A 13,274-nucleotide genomic window follows, 5' to 3' on the forward strand; every position below is an offset into this window, starting at 1 on the left:
ACCAGAGTCTCTCAGAGGCCCAAATATATTTCTATTGATTTTTCCCTTCTTGGTCCAAGAACAACTTGCAGAACCATTTGTCATGTAGAAATATACCATGGGAAATCGTTTGCCTCTTCAGGATTCTAAAATTTTCTCTTTCCCCATTTCACCCCTTATTTAGCATTAGAATATTAGACTTCATTAGGTACTATTTATTTCTTATGAATTGTTGGGCGGGCACTGTTTGAAATGAGGCAAGATTAAGGCCCATTCCTTTTAGCAAGCCCATAAGCAGTTACAGCAATTTTTGCCATTTTGTTGCAAATCCTTAGGGCTAGGGTTTGCTGTGGTGCAACTAAAAGAAATGTCATATAACCTGCAGAAGAGCTGATTCATACAAAAGAGCTTCCCAGGGCAACTTGCCTCTAAAGTGACTGCTCCCTAAAACAGATGGTCAGCACTAATTCCATGTATCAACTGGGCAAAACTGATTATTGCAGTGAGACCAGAACTTTAAAAAGATTTTTTTTATTTGTTTGTTTGTTTTACGATAAATGCCAAGATCTCCCAGGGACTGTGGCCAGTAACCATACTGACTAGAGAACCCTGGGATCTGTAGTTCCAAAAATTGGATCTTTAATAAACTCTGAGTAGACCACAGCAAGCTAGACTGCCATTCCAAACACTCTTACTAAGAGCCAGCACAACTAAATACAGTGGAACCTCCTTATAAGAAAACACATGTAAGATTACATTCTTAGTCTTTGGACAACATGGTCAGTGTTTCTCTGATAGGACAGTTTTGCCTCTGAGATTTGCAGATGAAACTGGATTCCTAACTTCATGCAAAACATCACAGATCTATATGACAAAGTGCTTTCCTTTCCAAGAATGGGGAAACAAATCAGCTATGGTTTTTCCAGAACCCACAAATAAAGGGGCACAGATAATAAAGCATCTGGCATGCCAAAACAATGCACAGGTAAGTGTAAACTTCAGATTAGGCAAGACCTCTTTATTGAGTGAAGCAACTCACCTCACATAGCCAACAATGGGGCAGAGGGCGTTAGAGGGCACAAAATGTCAAACTATTTTGTTTCCCACTATATTTGTAACTACTCTGGGAGGGGCTCTTCACATTTTCCATCTGAGACACCAAAATGTCCTGGACCATCTCTGCCCATGCTCCCTCTCTCCCTGAGTTGAGCTTCCACTCCCTGCTTAGGACCCAAACTGCTTACTTCCCTCTTTTGGCAAGTTACTCAGTCTCATAAGGCAACTTTCTCTGTTGTTCTCTGCTGCTTTCTCTCCCATCTTAGCTTGCTCAACATTTCTTGCAAGAGACCGCTGCTCAGATAGGTGCCAGATCATGTTGGAAACGTGGTCCCCTAAAAATAGAAATCAGTTTTGCCAGTCCAAAGGCAGAGTTAAGTCTTCATATATTTTGAGACCTTGAGGATTTCAGCTGAACAGATTCAAAGCGGTCTTCTTTTTTCTGCATTGCAAAGGACAACAGTTATGAAGAGATATAGACAGGAGCCCTATTCCACCTTTATCTGCAGGGATAAACTCATCACACTCCAATATGAGCACTCACCCTCCCCTCTCCATCATCACTTTCATATTCAAGGAACGTAGTGCATCTACAGAGGAGAGAGGGTTCTGTTCATCTGTAGGCTCAACAGATGATGAAGAACCTTGGTTTTCCAGAAATCTTGCTCACATATAAAACCTAAACATGAAAGGAAATTCTCATCTGCAAACCTGAGTAGAAAATAGTGACAGAAAGTGGAAGTGTTAAAGGCTCTCCCTCAAAGCATGGTGACTTTCTCTACGAAGGTAATGCCAGGCAGGCAGACCAACCAGTTATACTGTCAAGGCAAAACCATGGTGCAGAATAATCCTGGCTTCCCACATCTTGATTTATCCAGGACACATTTCCATCCAAAGAGGTAGGTCTTAATAAGACCACTCAATCCAGAGTACAGATATATCTGGCAACTATATGGGGTCATATACTGAGCTCTCAGATAAGGAATCTGAATTGTGCCCACTAAGCTCCAACAAGGCTGCAAGTCCTCCCAGTTTATCCACTTGGGCCCATGTCAAAAATAAGTTTCAATAAGTTCTGCTTTGGCAATTATATTTAATCCACTCAGATTAAAATGATGAGATATATGTCATATCTATTATGAACTGCTGTCCATGGTGCTGATGCTTTGATTTTCTGCTTCTATTCTTCTCTTATATAATTTAACATTGTACAAGATTAATCTTAAATCATGTACAAATGACTGCCAAATTATAAATGCATGGCCAAGTCAAGTGATTGACACAGTTGGCCTGACCAAATATATCAGGGGGCTCACCATGAGTTAGGACTGCATTTCTGTTTATTCTTGTGAGCTGAACGCTGCACAGACCACCTGTTCCTCCTCATACCATAGTTGTAAACACACTGACTTTCAACATTCTCCTTCCTATTTATGGGAGAAGACATTCAGGCAGAAATTTATCCATATTTCTCCAGAGGAAGGAGAATTTCTCCAATAGTTTTATCAGAACGGAAGCTCCATATTAGAAAAAGGTTGTTCTTTTTTTTACCTAGAAGAATTTTGGGTTCTGCACTGATACTAGGTTGGAAACTGGTTTGGTAGCCTAGCCATTTGGCTTCTTTCACAATACTTGGTACAATTCAACAATATTGTTGGGTGGAGGGGGAGAGAAGCCACCAATAATAGTAGAGAAATTTTGGAGAGGAAAAATCTGCAGAGTGGCCTTTTTTATGATAAAAAAAAGAAAATCTCAGAATGTCTTGGGGCTGGGATTTCTAAAAAAATATATGGTTCAGTGCTTGTTATTCTCCAATGTTAAATTGTTGAGAGGTCACTGTAGATGTATGTTGCCTCTACTGCAGATGTTGAGATACAAGAATTTTAAACAAGAAAATAATTTGATATCCATGTTATATTAAATGTAAACACTGGCAGCAACCTAACTGTGTGCCTTGGAGAAGGAAATCAGATTATAAAAGATTAAAAGAATTATATACCAGGCTGTAACACAGAGATAGCGGCAGTCATGCTAACAGCAATGCTCACCTTTGTTGCTAGTGATTTGAGTTTTCCTAGTAATGACTGTTTATTTGAATATACGATTTCCTCTTCGTTATCTTCCCCTTCCATGATTGCACAGCTGTCAGCAGCTGGAAGATCACACTCTTTTGAATTTGCTGTCATCACCAGTTTAGAATATTTATACTCCAATCTGAAGGAATAAATACAGGCATTGAGGGGCTTGATTTCCCTCTTCTTAAAAAAAGCTGGCTCAAATCCTGTTGCACAGTTATGTAACGGATGTAACATTTGGAAGCAAACTGCCATAAGTTAAGAAATATCCACAGTGCAACTTGGCATGCAACAGGTAATGCCTCCTGAGATATCTTAAATTATGCAAATCACATCTAAAAGTTACATCGTTTGTGTAACTGCAGAACCAAATTTCAGCCACTATATCTCGCACATCAAACACTGCGATAAATACCTTATGATAGCCTTTACATAGATGTTACTACAGATGTAAAAATAAAAGTTAACAACCAAAAGTTGTTATGTTTCAAACGTCATCATGTTATTATACTCTAGAAGAAGCCAGCACAAGTATCACATATCAGGATCTCCAGGGCTTGAGCTAGGAAGCCCAAGTTCTGAAGTCAGCCACCAGAACTGTACTTCAGAGGATCTTTCTGGACAATGAAGTATGCTCAGATTCAGAAGCAAACCCTCTTTGTCACTGACAGGAAGAGCTATGAACTTTGCTTCAAATGGGATTCTGCTTCAGCAAGCATGGTCTTTCTCAATCTGGGGCATTTCAGCTTGGTCCCTTAGGTCTAACCCCTTGACCAGAGCTTTAAAAGTTACTTTTTTTCTCTACAACTCCCTGAACCAGCCAGGCTGAACAGGAATTTCTGGGAATTACCATCCCTCAACCCAAAAAATATCCAACATATTTCCAAACTGGCCCTGACCCAATCTATGTAATCTATGATTGGTCACTGGTTCAACTGGCAGCAGCCTGCTAAAGTTTCATGCAGGAATCTTTCCCAGGCTAGCTGCCTTTGATCAAAGGTATTTGACATGCAGGGATCATAATGTTCAGATCAGTAGGAAATGGCCCCCTCTGTGATTCATCCTTTAAGCTTATCATGCAAAAGAGTATTAAGTATTCTGCCATGGACCTTACAATGTAAGGTTTCGTTCCCACTAGGACAATTACTTATGAGTGTAACTTTATAGGGACAGAGTGTACTTCTGCCATCATCCTTCAAAATGCTTCTCACCTTAACACTGAAAGCTATATTATGGGATATTATCCTACAAGGGCACTGGTTGTATTTCTCTAGTTCAATGAAGATTACTGGAAGCCAATTTATAATGTGTACCAATTAAGTGACTTGATGGCCCATTGACTCAACAATAATGCACACCACTAATGTTGGCTGAAGATGACAGACATCATAGGCCGATATTTAGAGAGCACTATCTTTGAGAAGACTGATCTAGACAGTATTTGCTTTTCTGTGATTATGTGAGACAATCCAAAGATGCTCAGTAACACATGGGTCAGAAAAGGTAGTACCCAGTATATTCCTGACAAAGCCACCTTGTCAATTAGGCATTGTACGTAACCCTCAGTGGTAGGCAGCACTTACTTCTGATTCTTCTTCCAGAAGTAGCAGGTCAATGCAATTAGCAAGACTCCTGTGAAAGCGCCAACACCCGCTCCAACTTTTAGCCAAAAATCCATGGTTTCACAGATGACAGTCTTTTTCTCAGGCAAGGAGACCCCTTTTATACACAGTTTTGGTTCATTCCATACATATAAGGTTTCCTAAGAGGTAGACAGACACACGTGCTCTTTTATTATTCTAGAAGAAAAGCAGATGCCTGTCACCTTTTTCTATGAACCCACATCCTGGCCTGATCTCTTAATTAAGGGCAGCTGAGAGCACCACCAGCACCCAACTTTATCCTCAAAAGACTCACAGCATATGGTGGGCACTGGTGAATGATTAGACTACAGATTTCCTCCTGCCCCTCTCTGCTGTACTATATTTTCCCCTTTCCTCCATATTCCTCATTCAAATGAGTTCAAAGTTTTATTCAAGGGCTGGGTGTACTGCTTTTCTTTATGGCAGTGGTTCTCAAACTTGGGCCTCCAGATATTCTTGGACCACAACCCCTAGAAATCCTGACCAGCACAGCAACTGGTGAAGGCTTCTGGGAAATGCAATCCAAGGATATCTGGGGACCCCAGTTTAAGAACCACTGCTCTATAGCGCCTTGTGCTTCAGCTGATAAGAGGTAAGAGGATGGCTGCTGCTCTCTAAAATGATACAACTTGCCTACCTAAAGTTTGCAAGTGAGATGTTTGGAATATGGGCTATTCTGCAAGAGGGTGGGACATCCCTTGTGTCCCACTTGTGGCCATCTCAGAAGCATTTGATTTGTCACTGTGAGAATGGATTGCAAGACTGCTGTTTGCTAGGTAGCCCTTGGGCTTGGCTGAGTGCAGCCTTCCCCCTCCTCACCTTCACACCAACTCCTAGCCTCAAATTTCCAGTCTGGTGCACCATCTTTTTCAGCGTACAGCAATAATATGCACCCAGTTTCTTACCTGGTGACCTTTTTTACAAGCACCCTCTATTTCATGATAGTCCTGTTCTGTACACATGGGACAAGCTTCTGCACTTTCCCACAAGAAGTAGAACGTACACCCATCACAGGTACCTGCAGAGCAAGAGCTAGAAGAAAAGGAACAATCACTATGATATTCTACTGATAAGGCAAAACAAAATAACTGTAGCCAGGTCACTGCCAGATACAGATCTAACCACATTCAGATCAACAAACCAGAAGATTTCATCACAGAGGAACGGCAGGAAAACATAACCGTGAAAAGCTGAATCTGTCATAAGTTATTATATGCCTGGATGATTTGCAGTTAAATGTGTGGACTGTTTCCATCAGAAAGAACAGCACTGGGGATGGTGGCATATACGTAGATAAGGATATTTGGTGGTGTCTAATCAGTGTTTGAAAGCTTCATACTTGCAAGTCATTGCTCTTTGTTGTGGTCACAGTTAAGCAAGTTCTGGCTGAAATAAAGCAATGGTGTTTGTATGCATGGACCTCTTCAAACATCTAATACAGAATCATCCATTTTAGCTGCAAGCCAGCTAGCCCTCCCTTCAATTATTGTAATAAAACTAGCTGTGTCAAATGACAGTGCTCAGGAATCATCAAGCAACTTCTCTTCCAAGAGGTTTAAAGGGTTTTTTTAGGGAACCTAATCATCATGTGCTAGAGTACAATATATGGAGCAGAGCACCAGCTTTGAGAAGACTCTTATCACATTATGTGTGCCGTTCCTTTCATCTTCATCTTGTTTATTCCAGGCTAGCAGCTGGTAGGCCAAACAACAAATGCTCCTTAAAAGTATTACACAATTCACTGAGAGACTGCTGTTGTCTACTATCTATCATTGTTTGCCCTTTAGCTTTGTTTACAGGTAGAAAGGCTCAAACCACTGTATATGAAGAAGTCGCCTTTTAATTTTAGAATTCTACAGGGGTGAAGGATATGGCTCAACCTTAAACTGCAGTCAAAACTTCAGCTCAAGTGAAATTCAAACTAAATTGAGTGGTTCTTCATCAGGAGGGGAAAAAAGTCTCCACAGGAAACCAAAACTATTTCCATTCACCAGTATTGAAATTTATTGACAAGGGTTAAGTCGGTTTCATGCAACCATAGCCTGTCTCTAGGTCCACCTTGGTTTTAAATTGAAAACAAATGCGGCAGTTCTTGGATATATTGGAGAATTTGGGGGGGGAAATGATAAAGCCAAAAAAATGTTGATGAGATTTGCAAAATTTCTCAGAGTAAGACATAATCACACACTTCTGATTAAATCACAAATCATAACAGATACCTGGGAACTGAAATTTCTCCCTCGCCAGGTTTTGCAGGGTTACATCTCATTGTCACAACAGAAGCACGGCCATTTTCACAGGTGGCTGTAGCTCCTGAAGACCTGCATTAAAAAACTGAAAGCATTAATTATATCATCTTCTATTGCTATCATCATACTTTTTATAGTCAAGAGTGGCACCTCTGTCTTGCAAAATGGACACTTCTGCTCCTCAGTGATAAATCAGGCCTTCTAATGCCTTTACCTCTTTTCCATTTTCCAAAGTATTCTTAATTCTCTCTGCTACAAATACAGCAAATAGTAAGTTTCATAAACAGCTCTCACTGTTTCTTTTACATTTCCTATTATTCACTAATGTAAGGATTTGATAAGAAGGGAGGCTATAGATATAGATAATAAACTGATAGAACAAAACGAAGTTAGCATGCAGAGGAAGGCTGATGAGTGGAATGTGCCCCCAGGCTAATTTTCATCCAGGGCCTACCATGTCTCACATTCACTCATATAATATTTTATTTCAAAAGGTCACAATTGTATGAAGAAGAATGAGTCAGCCTAATTGGGAAGATCATCTGTGTCTGACTGAGAGAGGGAAACCTACAGTGGTCATCATCACCATTCTTGCACTGCCTTTGAGAGTTCAAACGTAGTACATCAATATATCTACTTCACCTCTGCAGGATAAACTTGTAGTGTGATCTCCAGGATAAGTGCCTGTGGTTGAGAAAGAATGGCTTGTCCAAGGCCATTGAGTGAGTTTGCAATTGAGGCAAACTGCCACCCAGGAATTTCCTGGTTCATAACTCATTGTACATTCATTGTACATTCAGGTGCAATTTTTCTAATGGAAAGACATGGTAGATATCAAATAAATAAATGTCTGTGAACACAATGGGACTTCTGAACAGATTACATATAATAAATACAGCTGTTTGTCTCCTGTCTATCATGCTATATGAGTTCTCAGGGGATGTTGTGAGGGGGCAGAGGGAGTCTAATTTTCTCTACCTACTTGTAATAGAAATGTACATCGGGTATTTTGTTCTCGGAGTGCTCAAACAATTCTGGCTTAACATTAATATTTCCCAGTGATGTTTCAATAGTAACTCCTGCAAAAAAGAAAGAGAAAGAATAAAATTACATCCTTAAACAGGTAAGGGCAGAGATATTTGCGTGTGCAAATGCTCATATATCCTTAATCAATATTCAATCCACAAGATGCAGTCAGAGAGTGATGACTGATTTGTAGCCACAGAATTTGTCTAACATCATAAACCGTTATTTCTACAACAGAATGTTTTAATTTTTTCATTCACAAATCAGTCTATTTTCTCTGCTCTTTTTCTAAATAGGCACTTGAAGTTAAAGGAAAGATGAACACACTCATCGAACTGAAAGGGAATGAACCCTTACGCACAAGAATTCAATGCATGCATCAAGAGCAGTGATATTCAGAGTAGGCAAAGAGGCTCCAGTGCAAGTCTCATGAAAGGAAAAGCATGTCCCCTTTTGTAGTCAGCAGTGAATCTGCTGAAATTTTAATGCATGAATATGCAGGCACAAATATTAAGTAATGTAAATAAGATAGGTGGAGTTGATTTTTGAAACCATTTGATTCTTTAAAAAAATTATGGAAAAAAAATACTAAATGAAGGCTTTTCAACAGTAAATTTTCAACCTTCTAGATCTTTGAAAGCAAGAATTGAGATGGAAATATATTTGAATATTATCAATTATTCAATAAAAATAGATGGTTAATTAAGTAAATATTAAATGCTGAACAGCCTTCTACAAGATGTCATAATTAATAGCGCAGTGCTACGACTGGTCTATATAGAAGTGAGATCAGGGAAGTCTTATAGGACTACAGGCTACGATTGCATTTGTTTGTTACATAAAAAATATTTTAGGAGCTGGTTTCAGTCAAACTGTTTTAAGGCCTAAGAGAACCTTAAGGCCTTAAGAGAATCAAAATGTCTGATCGTAAACAGCCAACAAAATAAAAGCTGTCTGAAAATCACATAGATTTTTAACACATTCTGGAATGGCTGTCTGAGGTTTTTAGTAACATGTGACCACCTGACAGAACAAAATGCGGAACACTCCAGTAGGAACCTAAAAGAAGCTGATTAATTTTTGCTAGCACATGTTCATAATTTAAAATACACCAATGCACTTTTTCAAAGTACCAAAACTGCACAGGTATGTTCTGGAGATGGAGAGAGCAAGAAATGGCTTGTGTTTTCTCGCACATGCTGTCATGACATGGGGTAGTATTGCTGAGATAGTCATCCAATCATCTTGCACATTTTAATGGCATATCAGTGGTGCTATCTGTGATTTGAGTTCTCAGAAATGGCCACTGCAGCATAACTCAGGTCCATTGGACAGACATTTGTAGCCCTTGCTACCAAGTACCTTACAATTGTCTTCCTTAGATATATTTTCTTCCTTATCCAAGAACCATAATTCTTGAATCTTTGGAAAAAGTCGGAGGTGTTTGTTTTTATTTGCACTCAATATCTGGCAGAGCGCCTTCTCCCACCCAATTTTACCAGAGACACTCATTCTAGCCAGGCTGGGCGATTGAGGGGCCTAATGCTGAGGGAGGCCCAAAAAGAAAGAACAAGGAACCGGGCCTTCTCGGCAGTGGCCCTTCACCTCTGAAACAACTTGCCCCTAGAGATCTGCCTGGCTCCCTCTCTGGGTGTCTTTAGAACTAAACTAAAGGCATGGCTATTTAGGCAGGCTTTTCCCTCCTGCTGCATTTTAATATCTATATTTTTACATCTTAGATTTTCGTATGTTGTTGGTTTTATTGTTTTTAAACTTTGTTATGCCGCCCGGAGTAGACTATCTGTCTAGATGGGCAGGGTATAAATCTAATAAAATAAAATAATAAATAAATAAAACAAATTATTTACATGATGAGAGCCTGCTTCTAGTGTCTCCTATGTGGACTTCCAGAGTATTCACATTTCTGAAGTTTATTCTCACTAACATAGAGAAGCTAGCATACTTCCAGAGCAATGGGAGTTTTGCCTTCTTCTCAAGATACAATGGCCAAGAGTCCTATCCTGCTCTGACTTATTATAATATTTTGCTGGCTTGAAGGACAGAAAGTTTTTATACCACATGGCCTGATGAAGAGTTCTGGAGAACTTGAAAGCTTGCGTACTATTGTGGAATTGTATTTGATCCTAATAACACATTGCCTACCAGTAAATAAAAAATTACAAAGCTTCTGGATGTAGATTCTGGTAATTATTGTGACTGAGCTAGTCTACAGAAAATAGGGCTGGCCCTACTATAAGGCAGAGTTTTAAAAAGCTATTTAGATGAAGGGAGAGAGTTCTGGTAATCTTGTAAAGAACTAATTCTCAACTGGCCTTTTGACAGAGTCCAAGGTTATAAACAGTCCTGCTGGACATTATTAGGATAGTCTTTCATTCTTGCATCTTAAGGTATAGAGGTTTTGATAGAAAGCATCTAGAGAAGCCAGCTCTCTTACTCTCCATGCTACAGCTATCATCCAGGCAAAGTTATACTATTTATGTTTAACAGATACCATGCTAGAAGCAGGGTCACAACATGGCCTTTAGCAGCTCCCAGTAAATCCCCCATCTCTCAAAATAGCGACTCTGAAGGCTGTGAAATGTAGTCAGTGGATTAGTCCATATAACATCTTCATCATCCCCACATTCTCTCTGAGCTTTGGTGTCATACACTCTTTATCAGAGGAAGCAGAAGATTAAAGTGCTTACCAAGGAACATATCAGCGAGGCTGTTGGACTGAAGTGCCAAAGCAGTTCGGAATCCCTTGCTGTCAGGAGGAATGATAGTAGACTGGCAGACAAAAGCCCTTACAATGTTGGAATAATCTTCTGATTCAGCTACCATATCCTTTAGTGTGATATCTGTAATATTGTCTGCACAGATTGCTACTTTTTCCCCCTGTGAGTGTTAAATGAAAAAAGAGGAATAAATGTATAGCTTTCAGGCGGGATTTCTTAACATCTTGAAAACCAGATATCATGGGCTTTCTACGACGACTTAAAGGTAATTTGCAATAAATTAAGAAAACAATCCATAAAACCTGTGCAACACTACTGTGAAAGAAACAGTGTGACTCCTTACAGAGTGCCAAACGGTCACCTCCCTAACACATATTTAATCAGAATTGATGTAGGGAAATGGCTTTTTTTTTAAAAAAAAAAAGCCATGCTGCTTTCTTGCAGCACATAATAAATTGCCTTCCAATTTTGCTAATGATACAGTACCTCACATAGACTTCATGCAGGAGTCTGGAAATCAGAATGCATCTCTTTAATGGATGGCACTGACAGAATGACGGGTTTGCAGTGTCAGACTGTGTAATTAGACTCCAATTATAAACCTCATTACTCTTCAAATAAATGGATGTTAAATCACTTACTCTCCTTATTACTCAAGTGTAAGAAAAACTTCATGTAATTTTTACATAGCCAACATTTCACAAGAATAGCAATAAAATCTAATGCAATTTAACTAGAGTTGTATGGAATATTCTCCAGGTTTGGTTTTTAAGTTCAAAATAGTGATTGTGATCAGTAGAAATACTACTCTTGCCCTTTGTGTGAATATGTACTTTTTAAGATCCTGTTTGGTGCTATGAACTGAAATCGCATTGGTGCTATTCTTACCTGCTTTATTGTCCTTCCTAGAGTACTCATCCCAGCCAATAAGCCTTATGACATGAGGTAGGATGGGCAACCGGGATAGAGCTAAGAATGATTTTTTAGATTGTTTGGGTTCTCTGGGGCTGTACTCTCCAGGCAGCATGATTGAAGTAGAAAGGGGCATTGACAGACTGCGAAGGACAATTAAGAGTAGAAGCAATGCTTCCTGTGCCAGCTAACCAGGATTCATGTTAGCTGGAATCCTGAGATAATATGAGATAATATCCTTATTAGAATGTTTTAAAAATTAATCAAATATATAGGCAAGCAGATTTGGCTATATCATGTTAACAGTGAGAGTGACAGTCGATTAGGGCAAATAGATTATCATTTCTCAAGTTGTAGCATGGAGAAAAAAAAGGTGTAGCAATATTTGCAAAGAACTATGAGTACTTTTGGTTAAGCACTAAATGTAATCATCTTCATTTTAGAACTACAGAGTTGGAACGGATGTTATGGATCACTGAGTCAAGTCCCTGTCAAGGAGGCACAGCGGGGAGTCAAACTCCCAACCTCTGGTTCCGTAACCAGATACATAAACCAGCTATCCATCCAGCAGTAAATATACCAAGAACAACCTTCTTAAGGCAATGAAAAGGAATAATTTGTGGATATATAAGGGGCAATAAGAATATGTCTACATGCAACTCTTTATTATTCTGTTATTATTTACTAGATATGTCTGACAGAGGCATCCTCTTCTAAGCCCTGCCTCTTCAAATCCTGTGACCAGGAAATAGATCACTCAATGAAAAACCATTAATGTCTCCCACAGTGCTCCTTCCAGTGTTTGTCCATCCTTAAAAGGTAAAGGTAAAGGCTCCCCTTGACATTTTTAGTCCAGTCGTGTCCGACTCTAGGGGGCGGTGCTCATCCTGTTTTCAAGCCGTAGAGCCAGCGCTTGTCCGAAGACAGTTTCCATTGTCATGTGGCCAGCATGACTAGGGAATGCTGTTTTACCTTCCCACCATGGTGGTACCTATTTATCTACTTGCATTTTTGCATGCTTTCGAACTGCTTGGTTGGCGAGGAGCTGGGACAAAGCGATGGGAGCTCACTCCGCCGCGTGGATTCGATCTTACGACTGCTGGTCTTCTGACCCTGCAGCACAGAGGCTTCTGCGGTTTAGCCCACAGCGCCACCACGTCCCCTCTTGTCCATCCTTACTCACGAGCAAATGGCAAATAAGCAGTCTCACATTTTCCTAGACACAAAAGCATGGGGCATTTAAAAAGGAATCTTGGTACAGCTCTTTGATACATGGACTGGAAATGTCTGAAGAACAATGACTAGAAAAGGAGAACATTTTATGCAGCCCCTTGTAAGATGCCAACCTAACCTGTTTTGTTCCCTGAGGTGAAGGACAAAATGGCACCCCTTCTCTATTTCATAAACCTAAACTAACCAGACTGTATGTGTCTTTGAACATTTTCTTCACTGTGAATTTTACCTGAACATTAGTAATGAGATATTTTATTATGTATTTTTCCTTAATATCATTTGTAGATCACCTCCTCCCAAGAATAGGCTGCTTGTAACAATAAAACAAGTAAAATTAAAAGCAAAATAAATTACACATCAAGA

General features: G+C 39.6%; 1 protein-coding gene across 2 annotated transcripts in view; it reads right to left on the bottom strand.

Annotated features, from left to right (window-relative positions):
• Positions 1-494: 494 nt before the first annotated feature.
• Positions 495-13,274, bottom strand: part of ELAPOR2 (endosome-lysosome associated apoptosis and autophagy regulator family member 2) — a 95,344-nt gene continuing 82,564 nt past the window's right edge. For both annotated transcript variants that reach the window (XM_073000799.2, XM_073000800.2), the window contains 7 exons: positions 10,737-10,926; positions 7,985-8,081; positions 6,973-7,074; positions 5,659-5,785; positions 4,694-4,872; positions 3,084-3,249; positions 495-1,477 (listed from right to left, as the gene is read on the bottom strand). In XM_073000799.2, the coding sequence (XP_072856900.2) occupies positions 1,418-1,477; positions 3,084-3,249; positions 4,694-4,872; positions 5,659-5,785; positions 6,973-7,074; positions 7,985-8,081; positions 10,737-10,926 (921 nt within the window). In that variant the 3' untranslated portion in view covers positions 495-1,417. The remainder of the gene's footprint in view (positions 1,478-3,083; positions 3,250-4,693; positions 4,873-5,658; positions 5,786-6,972; positions 7,075-7,984; positions 8,082-10,736; positions 10,927-13,274) is intronic.

This window comes from Pogona vitticeps, chromosome 5, assembly GCF_051106095.1.
Source record: "Pogona vitticeps strain Pit_001003342236 chromosome 5, PviZW2.1, whole genome shotgun sequence".
Classification (NCBI taxonomy): domain Eukaryota; kingdom Metazoa; phylum Chordata; class Lepidosauria; order Squamata; family Agamidae; genus Pogona; species Pogona vitticeps.